Source organism: Podarcis filfolensis (genome assembly GCF_964270895.1).
Source record: "Podarcis filfolensis genome assembly, chromosome: 9".
Classification (NCBI taxonomy): Eukaryota; Metazoa; Chordata; class Lepidosauria; order Squamata; family Lacertidae; genus Podarcis; species Podarcis filfolensis.
Genome location: NC_139610.1, coordinates 5,325,887 through 5,347,120, shown reverse-complemented (window position 1 = coordinate 5,347,120; position 21,234 = coordinate 5,325,887). Strand labels below are relative to the sequence as shown.

The 21,234-nt window shown below is 50.3% G+C and overlaps 1 protein-coding gene across 1 annotated transcript; it reads right to left on the bottom strand.

Moving 5' to 3' along the window:
* Nucleotides 1–16,992: 16,992 nt before the first annotated feature.
* On the bottom strand, nucleotides 16,993–20,095 carry HMX1 (H6 family homeobox 1). The gene is made up of 2 exons (XM_083572085.1): nucleotides 19,445–20,095; nucleotides 16,993–17,770 (listed from the first exon to the last, which is right to left on the bottom strand). The coding sequence occupies exons 1-2, from the start codon at nucleotides 19,749–19,751 to the stop codon at nucleotides 17,091–17,093; spliced, it is 987 nt and encodes a 328-aa protein (XP_083428211.1). The 5' UTR covers nucleotides 19,752–20,095; the 3' UTR covers nucleotides 16,993–17,090.
* Nucleotides 20,096–21,234: the final 1,139 nt, after the last annotated feature.

Below are 21,234 nucleotides of genomic sequence, written 5' to 3'. Positions count from 1 at the left end.
CAATAAGTAAATTACTGTTTGAATATGTGACCTCAGTGGAGAGACTCCTGTGTGAAATAAGATGAAGGGTTTATTGTTTTTCAACATAGGAATTAAAGTTGTTGTGCTGGACTGGAGAAAGACTATTTTTGACATTTATTTATAATAATAATTGGAGAACCCCTTTTAGACATTTTGGGTGGGAGGGGAAATGAATGAACTTGAGATGTATGGATCTGAAGATGGGGAAAATATTGCCTAGAAGGAGGAACACCTGGATATCACCCTGAATAATCTTTATATATATGACTGACAGATGGAGAATTGCAAGTCCTTTTTATTTCTTTTTTTTTTTCATTCTTTTGTGGTTTTTATCTTCCTGTTTATTTTTTCCTTGCTTTGCTTTTGTTCTGTTCTTTTTGGTGTCCTCTAAGAAATCATCCCTGAGTGCTCACTGGAAGGACAGATCCTGAAGCTGAGGCTCCAATACTTTGGCCACCTCATGAGAAGAGAAGACTCCCTGGAACAGACCCTGATGTTGGGAAAGATTGAGGGCACAAGGAGAAGGGGACGACAGAGGACGAGATGGCTGGACAGTGTTCTCAAAGCTACCAACATGAATTTGGCCAAACTGGGGGAGGCAGTGGAAGACAGAAGTGCCTAGCATGCTCTGGTCCATGGGGTCATGAAGAGTCGGACATGACTAAATGATTAAACAACAACAACTCTGGGGTACTGAGGGGATTGTACACACATTAAGGTGATGGATGGCAGGTGAAGAACCCTGTGTGACAGACAGGGAAGGGAAGATCTCCCAGAGTGGGAGAATGGGACAAGAAAGAGAAGCTCCCAGGTGAGAGCTTGGAAGGTCCACCCCCTTCAATGTGAGAAAAGTATTAAGATCTACCTTTGAGAGAGGACTGTGTTTCTTCTCCTTTTTCTTTCTCTGTTTTTGTTTTATTTGGATTAGTTTGTTTTTTATTGCATTGTATGATGAAAAAAAACCCAATAAAAATTATGGGGGAAAGGTATATGGATATGTGTGCATATCCACATATGTCTGTGCACTACTGGAATTTGAACATGACAAGAAAATATTTGTTATAAAATATTAATACCATGCACAATACCAAGAGAAAATAATATCTGTAACATCTGGGACAAATGAACTTTTGCAAGATTATTAGACTTAAGAAGAGGCATTGTACCACTCTCTAATAAACACATGCAAAAATCAAATCACATTTCCCCTCCACAACGATCAAACACTAAATGTAAAGGCTCAAAAGAAGACTCAATTTCTGAACATACATTATTGTTTTGGGTTGCTGGTGTTCAAGAAAGTGCTCTAGGACATTTTTCTGCTGAGAAGGAGGAAAGGAAGGAAGAAATAACAACCAATTATAAGCTTTGCTGTATTTACATGAAAGAACCTTTTTGTTGTATTCTTCAATCTCTTGTTTGGGCTGTCAACAGCAATTTGATAAAGAACGTCCCTCTGTCTGACCTGTTTTTTCAGTGGTAACCTATATTGTGTGCCACAGGAACCAATGATAGCACAATATATTATGCTCTTTCACAAACCTCCTGCATGTTTAACATAGCATTTAAAACTCATGGCTGTTTGATAATTTAGCTAATACTATTTTAGTTAGGAAACAAAACTTAGTTACTTTAATCTCTTTTTCCCCTCCCCTAACACACACTTTAGAGGCCAAAGCTCATGACAACTGTTTTGTGGTGAATGGTCAATTGTTACAAAATTCTAATTGGTTCTGGGTCAGTCCCTTTGAAATGACTGCTCTGCTCCAGTAATTTTTTCAATTAATTCCTAACAACTGACAAAACTTTGGATCTTGTCAAAAATTGTTGCAGTTCTTTAAGCTAGAGGTACAAATAACTTAATAAGGAATACAATTGAATTGAATTACCAGAAGATACCTTCTCACTCTCAAAGATTTTGCTGGCATAAAATCTACTTGCTTGCATCCACATTATATTGATATATTTATCTCCCGTCTTTGTTGGAGAACTTCTGTTCGAGGCTTAAATAATAATAATAAAGGCTTTTACTAAAAATGTAGGAAGTGGGAGCTCAGTTTTATACAGCTGAAAGAGATTTTCATTACAATAAACTTTTTTACCTACTTAAAGTTATACTGCAAAACAAAACAAGTTCATCCATCAATTGTAACACGAACAGACAATTTATATTACTTGCCCTTTGCCCCTGTGGTAGGCCAGTAAATGACAAATCCAATGGCTTTATGTGAAAACGTCCATTGATAATTCTTTGGCCAGTAATCTGTCCTCATTGACTAGATTTCCGGAAAAGAGGGGACACAATGACTTGGAGTCATTTTGCATCATTTCCTAAAGTCCATGTTGATTCAAATGTTAGACTGTATGTGGTGTTGAATCCTGTCTTTCTGAAATCAAGGAAGCCAGTGGATGGGTCATAAGGACTGCAGAATAAATCTGCAAGGTTTCAGAATGCAGAATACACAACCAGACACTAACGCAACCAGTTTAATTTGCAGTGGCTTCTACACAGGAGGTGCAAGTCCTCAGTGTGCAGCAAGGGGAGCCCGTGAACTTTAGTCCATGAAGATAACGTCTCTATTTGTGAATGACAGGCCTTTTCCTCTCTCCCTCCCCCAGTTAGGACCAACACTTTAACAAATTTTGTGCCACCATTCAGACACCAGTTCATGCCTGTTTCATGCTGCATATGGGGCTGGGGGGGCCAGTCTGGCACCCACGGGGCTGCAGTGCCCAGGACCTAATCCTGCTCTGACAGTGTTAACATTCCCTTTATAACAGCTGTTGTTGTGGTGTTGGTGTTCTTGCTCACCTGAATTGACCTCCGGGTGATAATGTGGACAGGGAACCAACACAAGGAAACTTTTGCAACAAGGGCCTTCACCCGCTGACCACTTTAGCCTCAACAACGTAAGAGGGCAGTCTACTCTGGTCTCATTAGCTTCCATGGTAAACAAGGCATTCTGCTACATGGTGGTCAGAAGGATGGACAATGAAGTTTGCTAGGGAAATATTCCGCAAGCTCAGGCAATAGATGGGAGGGCTAATGCAAAAGTATTGGGGGAGTCTGGCAGTTTGGCTGAATCAGGGCTCCTTCTGATTGGTTTCTCTCTTAAATAGTAACGGAGCAGTACCTCTCTCAGTTCAGCAGGCATACCACACAATGACTCCAGTGATGCAATTTTTCAAAAAGGTTTATTTTATTTTTCTTGGAAAAGGTATACAGTGGTACCTCGGGTTACAGACGCTTCAGGTTAGAGACGCTTCAGGTAGTACCTCAGGTTAAGAACTTTGCTTCAGGATGAGAACAGAAATCGTGCGACGGCAGCAGGAGGCCTCATTAGCTTAAGTGGTGCCTCAGGCTAAGAACAGTTTCGGGTTAAGAACAGACCTCCAGAACAAGTTACGTTCTTAACCCAAGGTACTACTGTACATGCATATATAATTGATAGCTACTGTATGTTGTGCTTGAATTAATAATAATAATAATAATAATAATAATTTATACCCCGCCCTCCCCAGCCAAGACTGTACTCAGGGCGGCTAACAACCAATAATAAAAACAAGTTGATTAAAATACAATTTAAAAGATTAAGATATAACATTAAAACATTAAGATGCAGCCTCTTCTTTAATAAGAATGTTAAAGATTTAAAGAGAAAGAAATTGATACCCAGAAGTGGTTGAGGTATCTGGAAAGTGAGACCACCATGCGTCCCCATTCACCTTTCCAAGCCACTCCCACTGCATGTTCCCTAAACTCCGCCCACCCAGGCTCCTCCCACCTGCTGCAGAAACACACCAACAGTGCCTGTGTCCTCTCTAGGAAGGACAAGCAGTTCGCTCTGCTCATGGAAGCCACTCTTCTCAGCCATAATAGGTACATGGAACTTCCGTGTTCAATGCATCCCTGTATACCTGGTGCTGGAGAAAACTGGAACATTTGACTTCATGCATCTGATTATTTGTTATTTTATTCTTTATACATTGCATTTTTATCCCACTTTTCTTCTTCAAGAAGCTCAGGCTGCCTTACATTGTTCACACGCACCCCTCATTTAATCCCCACAACAACAGCATGATTTAGGTTAGGCTGGAAGGTAGCAACTGGCCAAGGTTACCCAGCAAATTTTGTGGCCAAGTGTGGATTTGAACTCTGGTCTCCCAGCTCCTAGTCTTACACTCTAACCACTATGTCACACTGAATGTTATCCAGGAAAGCATCGGCCATAATAAAGGTGTAAATCTTGCAGGTTGCTGCAAGACTCTGTTGCTTTTGCTTCAAAAGACTAACATTGTAGGCAAGAACCCCTGCTTATGAACTGCCCAAAGAACTGCGCACAGCTGGAAACAGAACGCTGGACTAGATGGGGGCCAGTGGCTAGTTCACCAAGGCAGCAAACTGTGTACCAGAAAGAGTCGAGGGGCAAAGCCAAGTGGCTCTTGTCTCTTTCACATTTGCTGCGGCAACATTCATTTCACCAAAGTGAAACGAGGTCTAAAAGTGGGGTCCCACGGGGGTCTGCGCATGGTTCTGCCCTACCCAAAAGTAGTGTCTGTACAGGGCCAATGTCCTCTTCGTTCTCCCTGGCCTCCCTTCAGTCTTGCCTTTAGGTGCTCAAACTCTCCAAGGAATTTATCCCATTACAAACATTTATTTCCTTTCCAAAAATTCATTTCCCTCAAATTTTGCCATAGTAATTTCCTCCTCCGCTTTCCTCCACTAGCTCTATTTAAACAAACAAACAGAAACATTTTTTTTCTCTCCCCTCCCCCATGAAAGTGGTGGGGAGGGCCACTTTCTCCAGTCATGCCACCAGCCCAGTTCTCAGGCTCCCCTTTAGTCTGGACCACTAAATGATAACATGACAAGGCAGCACAGTCCTTCTTTGAATGCCCACATGTTCTTCGTGTTCAAAAGTGCCACAAATGAGTGTGAGGAACTGCTGTCCATTCTGCCACTGGTCGCCAGCCTGGCTCAGTCCTGCTCTACTCCTTCTTTTTAGCAATAACAACAGTGCAGGCATGGGCCATGCTCCAGGAAGTCAGTTTTGTGACCTAGAGGAGTCACCCATCAATTCAGGTGAGCCAGAAGCAGTTGCTTGGGCCCAAATGCCAGCATTGCATTCCAGAGCTGCGGCCAAGGACCAGATAGACCAGAAGTAGGTGTGCAGTCACGAGTCAGGCCCAGATCAAGATCCAAGGAAGCCGTTAAGGAAAGGGCATTGGCACTCAGGCCGCATCCTTACACCAATACAAGTTTGGGAAGCCAAATTAGCCAAAAACACACAGGGCCCAACACCTACAAGAATGAAGCCCAGGATCAGCTGAGACTGGCATTGGCCAGTATGGCAGCTTGGCTAGGCTCCTGATCCAGCATGTGACTTGTAGGAGGGAAGGGTGCTTTGGTGCGTAGATCTCCTTGGTTAGATTAAACAGAGAAGTATGGGGGGAGGAAGAAAGGGGGAGCATAGTGGGGGCTCATTTTTGCCTACCCCAATACTTCTAATTTGGGCAGTGAGATATTATTTGACAGGAAGTCCTCCCTGATGGAGTCATATTCCTCCAGTGTCCAGTCTAGCAAACAGGAAATGTTGGACTTGACTGCTATGTCTGGATATCCCACCACTCTGGAGCTGGTTTCGGGGATTCTGGAAGCAGATCTTCCCCTTGGTTTGGCTGAGCTGCCATCTCAGGCGGCATTGGGCGTCCGAGGCGGCCTCCAGCTGGAGGATCTGGCTGGTGGATCCTCTTCCTGGAGGCCTCCGTCGGCGCGTGACCGCAGCTCCAGGCCAGTTCTCGCGGGGAGGGCTCCACCAGGGACCGGCTGCAGATGCCCCCGGCCTCGAGGGGGGACACAGAAGAAGGCATCACACGAGCACACCTTTCCAAAACGCGGCAGAGAGCGCGCGGCGACCACAAGTCAAAGGGGAAAGTCTGGCGCTTCAGGACCACAGGCGCAGGATAGGGTCTTGCCTACCCGGACTAGCATCGGTCCTGCAGGGCTTCAGGCAGGAGAGCCTTTCCAGCCCCCCTGGGAGTGAGCCTGGCATGGAAAGCGCCTCCCCCGCATCGTGGGGCGCAGGCACTGGAGGCGAAGGCTGGCGGTTCTGCGGGCAGCGCTTCCCTTCCCTTGTAAGGCCTGCCTACCCCAGCAACCCCTCCCTCCCTCGCCCCCCAGTATGGTTTGGAACTAACGCGCCCCTTTCCAAACCCCGAACCTTTCCAATCCCCGAGCCAATAAAGGACGCGCAATTTAAGCGCTAGTGCGCAAGGGAAACAATGGGGGGGCGGGGTCCCACCTGACGGAATCTCTCTCTCTCGGCTATGGTGGAAGAGCCCTCCGGCCCCCGCCCGGCTCCTCCTCGGTCCCCCGCGGTACCGGAGCTCCCCTTCCAGGCTGCCTCTGTCCCTGCAGGGCCGGCGCGCTCCCGGCCGAGCTTCGCTCCGGGATATTGCAGGTGGCGAAGGGCAGCCGCGGCCGGGGATGCAGCTCAGCTGACGGCTCCCTGCCCTGCGCTTCCCCGGTCCCCGAAGCCTTGGACTCCAAAGCCGCCTCCGGGCTGCACCATCCGTCGGCGGCGAGGCTTTCCCAGCAGCGAAGCGGGATCTCGGACGCCGACCGGGAGGGACAGCTGCCAGGCGCTGGCGATTGGGTTGGCGGCCAAGAGGGCGGGGATCGCCCGGGGGTGGCAGGGAGCTGCAGCCCCGGAACCCTCGTGCTCGGATCCGACCAGGCGACCCGAAGGAAAGGAAACGGCGCCGGCTTCCTAGCGCCAGCGGCCCGTCTGGCTGGCCTCGTTTACGCTCTAACACGTTGCTCAACACCCCGCGCTTCAGATTGGCTTGTTTTAAAAAAGAAAAAGTATCCGGTGCTGTTCACTTCAAGACATCCTGGAAGCCCCGACGGCAGCTTGAAGGACAGGCGAGGCCCCGGTTGCCGTCCCTCTTGTCTCGCCACCAGAGAAGGAGGTGCGGACGTGGCGAGCGGAGGCCTGAGGCAGGGGGAGGCGAGCCGTACGGGATCTCCGCCTGAGGCAGGGTCGTATTTGGCCCCCGATCCTCAGGTTAGGAAGGGGAAGGGGGGGCTCATGGTGGAAGAAGGAACGTTTAGGTCACAGCGATCCTTGGAAAAGACGCCCCTGACCTCTGGAACAGCACCGGCTCAAGTGTTGGGTGCAGGATCCAGCCCGCGAGCAAAGACGCCCTTTGGCGGAGGGCTGTTCTGCGCTAGCCTTCTGGAGATGCGCCACAGTTGCGCAAGCCAGACGCGCGGCGGGGTTTGGGCCGAGGGACGCGGTCCGAGGCGCCCCCCGCCGGCTTCCGTGGGACTGCGAATCTCCCGGGACAGGAGGGCCGGTCTTCGCTTCCCGGACAACCCCAAGGCGGGAGCAGGTTCCCTTTTCCCCTTGCTGGCGCTTCCTTGCTGCGAGATCGCGCCTTCCAGCGCCAAAGCAATAATCGGCCCGTTCCTGATCCCTGGGAAGGGCCCGCCTGGGATGTGGGGCTCGGGCAGAAGCGCCTCCGCTGTGTGGGGCAGCCGCGCTCCTTACCAGGGACAAGCGCGCGCGCCTGTGCTATAGAGCCTGGAGGGAGCCAAGAGAAGCGGCAGCCCTGCGCTGGCGACGGCCTCTCGACGAGGAGGCTCCTTGGAATCAGCCACTGAATAGCTAGGGCTCCGGCTGCAGATAAGCCCTGCCAGAGTTTCAGAGAAGATCCTCGGTGAAACGGGAAGAGGCTGAAAGCAGGTCATAGTCTGGCCAGCGAGCAGGGCTTAGAGGAGAACAGTTCCCAGCCGAGCTATTTCCGTGCAGCAAAAGCAACAAGAACGAGAGAAGTTCGTGCCGTGATAAATTCCGTAGTCTTTCAGGTGCCGCGAGACTCTCCTCGGTTTATATTAGAGTTGCTGATATCCCGTGAAAGATAACTTGAGTCTGGATGGGATGGATGCGCATCTACCAACCTGGGGCATCAATTGTGGCGGAGGCTGGCGCGCTTCTTTGAAAAGGGAAGCTTTAGAATACAGTCACAGGGCGACTTCACAAACCGACCCAGAGGCGCGCGCGCACCCACCGACCTGCCCGTTTTCCAATGTGGAAAAAGGACCAACCCTAGCAAGGCATCGAGATTAAAGCGTGTGTAACTGGCCTTGCTCCCCACAGTCTGCTTAGCATGGAGACGCGGAGAGTCAGCCGCCTTCATTGCTCACTGTTGACCCGATTCTTATTGTCTCCATTGGGATTGCAGCAACGCCTGTGTGTGCGGTATTGCGGACAAAGTGTTTTGAAAACAGGTTTGGGTTTGGTTCTTGTATAAACTGAAACCTAAGCCCACGTGGTGTAGTGGTGAAAGTGTCCGACCTGTAAGATCTTACTTCAGAGACCCACTCAGTTGCTGCCTCTCAGCCTGACCTACCTCACAGGGTTGTTGTGGGGGATTAAATGAGGAAAGGGAGAGCCGTGTACCCCACCTTGAGCTCTTTGCAGGAAAAGGTGGGATATACCTGCAATAACAAAATAATAATAATGAACACGACTCGTGTTCGGCGTCCCGGACATATTATGCATTCATGAGTGAGGTTTGTAAATCCTGCACCTGAAACTGTGTGGCTTTGGATATGAATCCAGTTTGGGCGGAGGACGCTAGAAGGTCTCTCTCTCCCAACTTAGTCTTGTTTTTAAAGAAAACAAACGTTATCCAAAAAGAAATGGACAGGTAATTTTTGCAGCGCTACCACCGCACCGCTAAAGACTAGACCCGCAGTAATTCAATGTATTTCGGTTAGTACCAGCCTCCGTTAGTGGCGTAAGGAGAGCTTACCTATCGGAGACATAGACAAATAGCAATTCTTTCTCCGAGTGTGGATGCTGATGGAGAAAAGGCGGCACCGGCGGAGGTAATAAAATGCAGGCGAAGCCAACTGGCCTCCGGGTTTTGTCGGACTACGACTCCCATCATCCCATCCTTGGCCATGCTGGCTGGGGCTGATGGGAATCGAAGTCCAACAGCTCCTGCCCCGGCTTTTGGAGGCGCACACTGAAAGGCGCCCAATGGGGAGGGAGAACTGTGCATGTCCAGGGGCCACGGAACGCTTAGGCTGTTGGTAAAAACCTGCTTGGAGAGGAATGGCTAACTGTTGTTAGCTGCTCCGAGCCCGGCTTCGGCTGGGGAGGGCGGGATATAAATAATAAATATTATTATTAATTATTATTATTATTATTAATTATTATTATTATTAATTATTATTATTATTATTATTATTATTATTATTATTATTATTATTATTATTATTGCCTGAGGAAGGCCACACAGCAGCATCTTGACCAAATATTCTTAAATGGCACCTTCCTGCGCTTAACAGGTCGAGAGTGGCGTCGCTTCTACCCAAATGCCTCTCCGTCCCATCGCTCAAACACGTTCACTTAAAAGGGGCAAGACGGAAACTCAGTTCCCTGCAAGTCGGGAAGCCGGAGTAAATTGGCTGAAATGCTGCGCGGAGAAAGGAGGCTCAAATCTTACTGAAGGGGACGGCAATGAACTGGCCCGAGTTCAGGAGGGCAGCCTTTAAGGGTAGAGGAGTTTCTATGTGTCTCCGTGTGTGTCTCCGTGTGTGTGTCTGTGTTACTTGCTGAGTTTCGGATCGGGGGGGGTGCAAAGCTGCCCCCATTCTACCTACTCCCAACGCCTCCATCTGTATCAGCCCTGGTCTGAGCGGCAGCACATAAAGTCAAAAATATCAAACGCAAATAAATAGTCTCTGCGTTCAAAAGTAGAGGGTGATCAGACAAGATCTGCGTGTTCAGGGTAGCAAGGCCTTAGGGAAAAAGGAGAGGGTGATGGACTACAGAGCCCCAAATCAGCTCCCATACAAGGAAGGGATCCTGCCTCCTCTGCGTGACTCCAGACTTCTTTTAGTTGCGCATTCAGTGATATTTGTAACAAACAAACAAACAAAAAAATTCCTTCCAGTAGCACTTTAGAGACCAACTAAATTCGTTATTGGTATGAGCTTTCGTGTGCGTGCACACGAGCTTTCAGATAAGTGTGCATGCACACGAAAGCTCATACCAGTAACAAACTTAGTTGATCTCTAAGGTGCTACTGGAAGGTGGGGGGGATTATTTTGCTTCGGCTACGGCAGACCAACACGGCTACCTATCTCTAACTAGCGATATTTGTGATCCTGATCAATGCCACCTTCGACACTGTTTGGCCTTGCAAAGCCTTCGAGGCAGTCGCTCGGCTTCATTTCTGATAAGACCGTAACTTCCAGCTGAAATCCCGTGACTTTTCGTGCCACAGTGTTGTGAGTGTGTGTATGCTGTAGCCCATGGGTAGGCAAACGAAGGCCCAATCGCCTTCTAAATCCGGCCCAGGGACGGTCCAGGAATCAGCGTGTTTTTACATGAGTAGAATGTGTCCTTTTGTTTAAAATGCACCTCTGGGTTATTTGTGCGGCATAGGAATTCGTTCATACCCCCCCCCAAAAAATTATAGTCTGGCCCCTCAGAAGGTCTGAGGGACAGTGGACTGGCCCCCCTGTTGAAAAACTTTACTGACCCCTGCTGTAGCCCCTGAGCCTCAGGGAGTAGCGCTGGAGGAAGTATGGCAGAACAACCGAAAGAATCATCGAATTGTAGAGTTGGAAAGGGACCTCAAGGGTCATCGAGTCCAACCCCTTGCAATGCAGGAATCTCAACACGCCGCCCCCCACCGATCAGAATAAATCCACTACTCTGCTCTATTGTTGTGCTGAGCACGTGCTCCAGAACACCAGTCTCGGGACAACAAGTCCACCCTCTCCGAACTGGTTTTTGGATCTGGCTACTGGCCTTCGCACCAGTAACTTGTCCAATATGACTCAGCTCACGTCCTATTCGATTTTCAAAAGCGAATCCCGAAGATGACACGGACAGTTGCTGTGAGCTGCGTTGTTCGGTCACCCCCGGACCTCGTAAAGCTGGAATCTCAATACGTTCAATACGTTCAACAAGTTGGCTCAGTTGCTCTTCCTCTGTAAGCCATTTGACCCCAAATTGATGATGAAAAAGAACCATTTCCATGGGGAGTGGGGCTTATTGGTTGTTGTTTTTTGTTTGTTTTTATTATGCATTTTGTGTTTTTATATTGTGATTTTATGTTGTAACCGCCCTGAGACCTCCGGGTATTTATGTTGTTAGCCGCCCTGAGCCCGGCTTCGGCTGGGGAGGGCGGGATATATTAAAAATTATTATTATTATTATTATTATTATTATTATTATTATTATTATTATTCGGCATTAATAATAATAATAATAATAATAATAATAATAATAATAATAATTGCTCCAGCACATACTCTCTTTTGGGGGCAAAGGGCGGAAACGGAAAGGCAGGCTTGAGCAATCGCCCCTCTCTCGGCACTTGGCTGCAGCAACAGAAGCCTGTTGCCAGCTGGATGGTTGGTTTTTAACTTTCTAGGGAAAGAAAGAAAGCGCCATTGGATACCTTCACGTGAGCCACTTGGGGGGGGGCGATCTTTACTGGGAAGGCGGCTACAAATGGGAGAGACAAACATGCAGTGCTTCTCCGTGGGGGACTCCGGTAGTAGCAGAGTTTGCAGTGTGTCCTAGTGGTTAGAGTGTCGGGCCAGGACCTGGGAGACCAGGCTTCAAAGTCCCACTCAGCCAAGGTGTTCACTGGAGCCGTCACTGTCTCTCCGCCCGACCTACCTCACAGGGTTGTTGTGGTGATTTAAACTAGGAGGAGGAAAACCATATACACCCTAGAGAAAAAGGTGGGATATGAACGCAATAAATAGAATAAAAAATCGTATTGCACTTTATTTCAACGGAATGTGCTTCAAACGACCGACGCGCCACGTGGGAATCAATAGCGCAAGTCTCGCTAGGCAGAGGCCTCCTGCGCCTAGAAGCGGGATCCCAGCCGAGTCAACTAGTCAGTGGATTGTGCGCAAGCTGCAGCTGGTCTTGGCACAGGTTTACCTGCAATGGACGCAGTGGCGTAGCGCAGGGGGTGCAGGGGGGCGGCCGCACCGGGCGCAACATCTGGGGGTTAGGGTTAGGGGGCGCAAATCCACGGGTTAGGGGGCGCAAATTACTTGCCTTGCCCCGGGTGCTGACAACCCACGCTACGCCACTGAATGGACGGGCCCTTCCTTGAGGAGAGCTTCCTTCACCCCACTGAGCACTTCCTTCCGAGCAGCCTGAGCGGGAGAGCTCCTTTCCGCCACCCCTTCCCTCCGCTTTGCCTGCCCCGCTCCCTCAGTTGGCACTTGGAAGGCACGTTGTTTGGGAGCGGAGCAGCCGTTTCATAAAAATTATAATGTTATTATTTATACCCCACCCAGCCACTCTAGGCGGCTTCCTACACATACAAAAACACAATACAAAACCAAGCATTAAAAACTTCTGGTGGAAGGGCGTTCCACAGGGCGGGCGCCACTGCCAAGAAGACCCTCTGCCTGGTTCCCTGTAACTTCACTTCTCGCAGTGAGGGAACCGCCAGAAGGCCCTCCAGCTGGACCTCAGTGTCCCTTTAGTGTGGACTAGACATGCTCAAGGCGGAAGTATCCTTTACTCAGGAGAGGAAACATTACTCAGAGGAGTAATCAAGGAGCCAGTGAACACTCTTAATGATTTTTTTCCACACACAAAATGTCTTCCTAAGGTTGGGAGGTTAGTTGTTCCAGTGTTTATGGCTAAATTAGGCGACAATATTAAGCACCTGCAAACCCGTTCAGTGGACTCTGCCTCCCAGGGCGCAGGCAAAAGCTTGAACTGCTTGCTTCTTTCTCTGACGCCGAGCTTTGTAGGAGGTGAGGGTTAGGGAGACGCAACGCCACCCCACATCTTCATCCTAATTAATCTTAACTTGCCTCCGTGACAATTTGCTGAGCTCAGGTGAGTCCATCTCCGGAAGCAAAGCCGCTGATCTCCAAGTGCCGTCCTGTAAATATCAGTGCTTCTTCGGCGCCCACCTTCCAAGTCACTTCCACTGTCAGGATTCATGCACGTTTTTCTTTGCCCAATAATTTACCTTCCAACAGGGACCGTCACCGGTGCTCCTGGTCCATATTCGTAGAAGAGGGACAGCCCAGACTCCAGCCACTTCCTTGCGCTCCTCAGCTGAGCGCTGCAGCGACCTATTGAGGCAGAGCGGGCGAGGTGGCCTCACCCTTGCCAGGGGTGGCAAGACAAGCGGATCAGTGGGATAAAGGGATAAGGATCCTGCTGAGGCGCACTTATTTAATGGTTCCGCATTTGTGTCTATGGGTTCCCCGGTAGTTTGGGCCCGAAACCTAAGCAGATATTTTCACGCAAGTGGGAGGAGCTCCGGGAGCTCCTGGGCCTCAGTACGAGTCGTTGCAGCAGCGATTCCCTTTGAGGACGCCCCAACGCGCGGGATTTGGGTGTGTAATAGCATAGTCCCTCTAAGACGCGGCTTTACTTGGCTATGCAATCCTGTACAGGCCTTCTTAGAAGCAAGTCCAGCCAAGATCACAGAGACTTAAAACTGTCGAGGGTTTTATCTTTGCTTAATACTGTCCATTGAAATCCGTCGTATTTACGCAATAGCAATAGTAGTTAATAATTTTATACCTGTGCAACTCTTCTTCTCTTGTTTAGTATCCAAAGCACTTTACCTGCACGATTTGTCACTTCCCGAGATGCAATTCTATGTACACATATTTGAGAGGAAAGGTCACTGGATTCAAATCCGACTTTCTTCCGATTAAACACATATAGATTTGTGTCTGCCTTTAGGATTAAGAGTGAACTCTAAGTAAGTCTTCCCTCTTACATACGAGACACTTATATCCAAGCATAAAGTTGTACATATACAACTTAAAGTTTTCTTTGACATGCTTTTTGTCTTTTCTCCGTAAGTTATACTAAAAATAATTATGTATTACTTTGCTGTATCTTATACTGTATAGTTTATAAAGCCATCGGGTGTCTTTATTATTCCAAATACGGACAGTGCACGGAATTTTGCAATGTAATTGTGTGACTCGTGCACTAGGTTTTAATTAAAACAAACAAACGGGGAGGCATGCTCTTTCCACCTCTTTCCTCACTTTCGAGGAAGCAGCTTAACGCATATAAACTGACTCTTCTTGGAAATCGAAATGGCAGTGAAATTCACGATGCTGTGTTATGAGTCTTCCACTGCCTCCAGCATTCGCCAGGCAAAAATGCAAAATCAAACTTTCAGGACCAGGCGCAGAACAGAAGCGGTGAAGAACGGCAGCCTTTCGGGCCCCACAGTCCCCAAGGATATTTACCCAGGAATAAACTCGTGGCGTCTCGTTCCCAAATTAAGTGTTCGAGCCCGTACACGAATTTGTGAGTAAGCCCGACTGAACGGAATGGGAGCTTTTCCGCACTTAAGGGAGTGCGCCTTTAAGGGAGCTCGTTTGAACTCCTACTAAGAAACCTTTAAAAAGGAGAAGGCACGATCACAGATTGCAAGATTAGCATACATGAACAATTGTTTATTGAAATATTCAGAATGCCTTTTAAAAAGAGAGAGAGAGAGAGAAGCAGCAGCAGCAAGAAGACATTTTTTAGCTGCCAGTTTGTTGCCTTAAAAAACATTTTGGAGAATAACCCCCGAGCAATCGCGTTTTCTAGGGAGGAGCAGAAAGGGGGAGGAAAGAGGTCAGGTGCATCCAGAGAAGGGGGCAGGGTCCTCCCGGGTTGATATGCGTGCAGCGAAGTGTCCTTTTTACACTTAAAGATTTTTGGGAAACCAATTATGGTGGTCATGGAGCTACTTTTTGTGTTTTCTTGGATACCTGTAAACACGTGGATCAAGGGCGGGGGGGGGGCTGGGATCTAACTGGAACAAAAAGCTCGAATTGAATTTGTTGGAAAGTAAATCCTACATAGTTCAATGGGATTTACTTTCAAGTAGGCCTAAACCTGCAACCTTAAACATATTCAATTTAAATTATCTGAAGGATAATGAGCCATCTTGGATCCTGCTGGTGTTGTAATCACAGCGCTGAAGGCATGAAAGACCCTCCGACGCACAACGGCAGAATCACATCCTAATAGCTTGGGACAAGACAGACACGCAATATATTCTGCCTGTTGTATAAATAATAATACTTTGGAGCATGTGATCTTTAACACGTTGAATAGTCTGCGCTTTGCCCCAGCAGACGACGATTTCAAAGCCCCTCTGCGAAGGCAGCTTCTTCCGTGACAGACACACTGCTTTAAGATTTAGTTGCATAAAAATAAGTGGGCATTTTAATATAAAGACTGCATTACTGTTATGCAGATAAAAACTGGTTTAAACAGCGAACAATTACTTCCTTATCTAAATACGCTTCTCAAAATACTAGCCGAACTACCAACAAAAATCGTTTCCCCCTCTATGTTTTCGTGTTTAGCTGCCAGTTTTGATCCTAGAGTCATTAATTCATAATTGCAAGTAGGCTTCAAAAAATTGGAAAAGCTTTATGTTTACAAAATATATCCTTCAAGCTTTACAGGCGTCAGGGATGTTCCCTCCTCACCGGCTATTTCAACGTTCTCCTCTTATCATAAATGGTTAGCTTGTTCCAAATAACACTAAAAATTAGTTTGCTTGTTTTTTAAAAAGAGGGCACCCAACCCCTCAATATTCCACGATCTCTATGCTGGGAAAAGCTCCGAGCTAAGAGGCTAAATTATAGTTGAGTGTATTACGATAATACATATGTTTACAGCTTGATGTACATCCCAGAGTAACTTATCTGGCGAAATCCCTTCTTCATTTCTCCTTCCATCTCTTCCCCCACCCCCAAATCAGATTTGCTACAGCAAACTGACGAAACTGGGATTAATTTTGTGACTTGGACTTGCTTCCATAAATATTTAGGCAGAGAAAAAGGTTGGTTAAAGAAACATAGTTTACGCATGCATAATACTTCATATAATACCGCATTACAGTCGCTAAAGACAAGTTATCAACTGAAGTTTTACTCTAATATGTTGTGAACAGGACACATGAATGCGCATTCCAGCTTTCCACAGGAAACATATTTGAACATGACTGAAGGAAATCAAAGGCTTTGGCAAATTGATCGTTTTCAGCTGCTCAAACAGAATTAGGCTATAACATGACGTCAAGGGAAGTATAAACTATTATAATGGGGCGCTTGGGGAAATGGTTGAAGAATGAAAATTATTAAGGAGGATTTTAAAACATTTTATACCATAAATTAAAATCAACTGAATAATTATAGCGCATACTTCATATATGTTGATTTCTGGGGTGTGAGGGACAGAAAATAAATCCGAATATGGATTTTATATCTTAAATGTTACAGCAAGAAAAGATTGAAGTTATTTTTTTTCCTCATGAAAACCGGTCCAAAATTCAAAATTATTTGCAAATTGGAAAGCAAATCTCTTTAGCATCCAATTAATTCCAGGTGGTTTTTTTTTAAAAAGTTACAAAACACCCATTGACAATCAATTTCAAGGTAGGCCACCTGAGGCCTTTCCTAAACAAGATACCGAATGAAAAGCTTTCAGAGGGAGGGTGATAAAACTATCTTGTTGAATGCCAATACTTCAGTTTCCCTCAATCTTCCTCATCCTATGAAAAGGCAATAAACTATGCGACAGATTCACTGTTTCAACTATACTTTTGATCCGAGGAAGAGCTGCGGGGGGCGGACAAGGGAAGGAGGCCGTGGTCCCTGTCATTGTGGCTGGAAAAGTAAACATCTTTACATTCTTTTCTTACACAACATTGCCGCCATTAAGAAACGCGAGAAGCCCGTCCGCAGATCTTCGGAGTATAAGGAGAAGTGTCTCTAGGACTTGAGCCCGCAAACTATGGTTGGCGTTTTCTCCAGTATTCCTGGATGCAACCCTGGCAGGCTCTTGCTCAGGAGAAGTCCGAGGAACACAGGTCAAGTCGAGACTTTTTGCTTGGCTTTTTGAAGAAAAAAAAATTATTACGCCCGGGGAAAATATATAAGTTTATTGCACCTTTAAAACAATCAAAAGCATCCAATCAAGTAGTTTGGGACCCAGAAAGGAAAGCGGTGTCCAGGCGGCCGAGGATCAAACGAGGCCCGTCACTTGCGAGCGGAGGAAGGGCGCCGAGGCCGCGGGGAAGGTCGCCAGCGGGTAGGCGACGCTGCCGGAGACGGCGACCAGCGGCGGGGAGGCGTGCGCCGGAGGCGGCAGCGGGAAGCAGCCCAGCGCGCCGCCCGCCAGCGAGTTCTCATGGTACAAAATGGGCACGCGGACTATCCTTTGCGCCGCCGTGTGCGGGAGGTTGGCCGCCTCCAGGTCGGCCGCCAGCTGCCTCTTCCACTTGTTGCGGCGGTTCTGGAACCAGATCTTCACCTGCGTCTCGGTGAGGTGCAGCGAGGCGGCCAGGCCGGCCCGCTCCGAGCTGCTCAGGTAGCGCTTCACGTCGAAGGTGGACTCCAGCTGGAAGACCTGGCTCCGGCTGAAGACGGTGCGCGTCTTCTTCTTGCGCCCGCCGCCGCCGCCGCCCCGCGCCTCGCCGCCCTCCGACTCCTCCGCGCGCTCCTCGTCCAGGCTGCTGCCCTGGCTGCCGCCACCGCCTTCCTGGGCGCCGCCGCTGCACGCCAAGTCCTCGCTTTTCGCGCCGGGGCTCAGCTCCGCGGCCACTTTCTCGCAGCAGCCGCTGCCGCCGCCTCCTCCTGCTGCTGCTGCTGCTTCCTTTCCGGGAGATGCCTCCTCGGAGATCTCCGGAGAGTCTCTGTCGCTGGCTGAAAAAGGAGGAGAGGGTGAGCGAAGCAGGGACGGGGCAAGGACTGCAACGAAAGGATCCCGAGCTCTGACCTTCGGCCATCCCCCTCCAACAAGCCTTGCTCAAGTGCTAACGGTGCTGCCGGTTAATTCACCTCGAATTTGTGCCGGCAGCTAAACCCTAACTGTAAGTATCTGTAGGTATCTGGACTCGCAAAGGCGCGCAACGCTATAAAACGATCGGACTTACTGGCGTGGCTGTTTCTCTCCCCCTCGTTATTCTTGTTTTCCTCTTTACTATGTTACAGGAGAAATTTGTGTTAACAGAGTGCTTAGACAGACAGCCTCTCTGGGCAGACCCCAACCCACCCGCCCGCCTTGAAGCCTTCAAGATTCAAGCGCCAAGATCTGACGATCACGAGGCTCCCCGAAGCAATTTAAAATGCAGGGAATGGGGCTGGACGCCACAAGGCCCAACACTGATACTACAACGATTCGAGGTGTCTGTTTTTAGAAAATAGGCTGCAAAAAGCCAAATAAATTCCCCAATACCGTGGCTGCTTGTGGCACACCCCAAATCCTAGTCTCCTCTCGCGCAAAGTACGGTACCTTTTGCAATCCTCGATCTCTCTTCCTGAAGTTAAGCAAAGCCTTTGTTTGTGTTTGTTTTAGGGACAAAGCACCCAAGCGCCCAGCTCAGTTAAAGCTAAACATCTGGATTTAGCCAAGTTTCTTCTCGCTAATAGGCGACAAAGTGGTCTCTTCAAGCTAAGCCGAAGCGCTTTCCTCGGAAGCCGCTTCTCTTGTTTCCAAAACTCGCTTCCGAGAAAGGCCCTCCGGTGCTGCAGGCCGGGCCCGCGTTTTAGACTAGGCCGGAGGCCGAGCTGCCCTGGAGACTGAGCGAAGAGGGGCTCCTTACGACTGGATGTATATGTGCTAAGATGACCAGATTTTTTTCAATGAATCCGGGGACACTTTCCAACTTCAATGGATTTTGTATGGGGACTGATTTGTAAATCCGGGGGGGGGGGAGCTATAGGTTGTAAAAACATTTCCCATTTCCAGAAAACAAATGTCGTTTTATGTCTCCAAAAGAAAGACCTGGTTGTAAAAACGAATCTTTCGCGAGAAATATTATTTCTCTCTCTCAAGAGGCCTTAATAATGCCTTAAGCAAATTCGTGTGACACCCCAGGGATGGGACTGGCCCACCGACAGTGCCAGGGCCTGCGGTCGACGGGGCGACCGGGACAGAAGAGGAGGCAGGAAGGAGTTGCACTTCGCGGGGCCGCGAAGAGAGGTCGGCCGGCGACCCTCTCAGAACAGCGGAGCACAGGGCAGGAAAGGGGTTTCTCTTTAAATGTTTATTTTTATTTTTAAAGGGGGGTGTTTCGTCCAACTCTAGGGAAACTCTAGGGAAGTACAAGGGGGTTTGTTTGGGCCTCAATACGCTTCCAAGAGCCGCCTTCACCTGCCTTGAACCCGGCTTGGCTTCCTTCGGTGGGCAGCTCCACGACCCCTGCCCCCTCCCCGCCAGGCTGTCCCTCTCAGAAATGCCCTCGTGCAATCTGACGAGACACCCACTCCCGGGAACAGGGGTCGGCGTGATCTCCGTCCGCTGAGCCTGGGGAGCGGCCGGGGGCCCGGGGCCGGGATGGGGAGCTGCGGCGACCCCGGAGGGCGGCGGGCACTTACTTTCCGGACTGGCGCAGCCTATGAAAGCCACGTGCGCCCTTCTGTACCAGTCCACGGTGCTCTCCCGGAGCGGGTAGCCGCGCAGCCCCAGCCCGAAGCGGGAAGCCTGGCACGGGCAGCAGGCGAGCGAACAATGGCTGCCCGCGAAGCCCCCGCCGCGCGCCCGTCGCGCTTGGCGCTCGTCGTCGGCGCCGTCCGGCCGCTGCTCGTCCTGGGCTTTGGCGGCCAGCAAATTGGCGATGAAGAAGGAGGAGACGCGCGCCGGCGCCGAGGCGGGAGGCGCGCTGTCCGCGGCTTCGTCGGGCATCGCCGAAGGGAGGCGAGAGCCAGCGCGGCGGCCGGGCTCCGGGCTGCTGCCAAGGCGAGGGGCGCCGCCCGCTCAGCTCACCGGGCTGGCCAGGCGAGGCGCCGTCGACGGAGTCCTCATCCGCGAGCGCAATCGGCCCTCATTTCCTGCCCGGGCAAGGCGAAGGGAAGCCCCCGTCCGAGGCGCCAGGGGCTGCGCCAAAACCGGCCCCGGTCCCGCGCTCGGCCCGCGAGCAGAGCTTCCCGATGGGACGCGCCGGGCGGGCAGCCGGGATTCCTGCGCCCGGGAAGAGCCCGCCGGAGAGCGAGCGAGCGAGCGCGCAGCCCCGGGCTCGGCGCCTCGCCCTCGCCAGCCTCGTTATTTAGGTCAATTGGGGAGCAAATCAAAACGCAGAAAGCGAGACTCACTGGCCGCAACTCCGGGAGAGAGGAAGGAGGCCGGAATCCGGGACTCCCATTGGTCAGCCGGGAGGGAGAGGACAGACAGAGCAGCCAATCGCGTCCTCGGCCACGGAAGGATGCTGACGACCAAAACGGCAGCCTGCGCGCTGCTGGCAAAGCTCTCCCTTTGCATTCCTTATTTGGACCTCTCTCTCTCTCTCTCTCTCTCTCTCTCTCTCTCTCTCTCTCTCTCTCTCTCTCTCTCTCTCTCTCTCACACACACACACACACACACACACACACACACACACACACACACAGGCTACCCGTGACCAGGGGAGACACCTCGGTCTGCTGCAACAAGAGTCTGCAGAGCTCCAGCAAGCTTCCTTAGGTAGCTTTCTGCCAAGAGGCGCAGCAGCCCTTGGAACGCGGACGTGTGGCCCAAGACGTGTGGACACCTGAGGCGGACCCCCGAAAGGCGCCTCCCTGAGTGAAGAGGGACATCAGGAACAAGGGAGAAGAAAGATCGACATGGGCATCTCCTGCCCCATGAATCGGGCCGCCCCAGGCACTCGCCTCACCTGGTCTTCTGGCGCTGAAATGCCTCTCCCCGCCTGCGGCTCTCCCAGCAGGGCGCATTCTTCGCGCGAGGGGAGCGCGGAGAGATCTGCAGACAGGAAGGAAAGCCCATGGCGTGGCCCTGCGCTCAGGTCTCTAGCGCCACAGGCTTCGGGGCCGCGTCCGTCTTCTGGAAGCGAGGCACTTCCCAGCGACTAGAGCCGAGAGAGGTCGAGGCGGCCCGAGGAGCACCCGGCCGCTTGGGGGCGCCGCGGAGGCGCGTTTCCCGGCCGGGGCAAGAGCCGCTCGGCTGCCGGCTGCCGCGTCTCCTGCGCGACCAGGGAGACAGCCACGGACTAGACCCGCGCGGCTCTCCGACCCCGGGGGCCGCCTTGGACCCGCGCACCTGAACTTGGCGCCCGCGCTTCGGCGGCCTTGGCTAGCTCGGGGCTCCTTGCGCAGGGAGCTCTCGCGGGCCAAGAGCGGCTTCTGTCCGAGAGGCCTCCGGTTTGCCTCTCCAGGCCGGCCGGAACCTGGAGCCG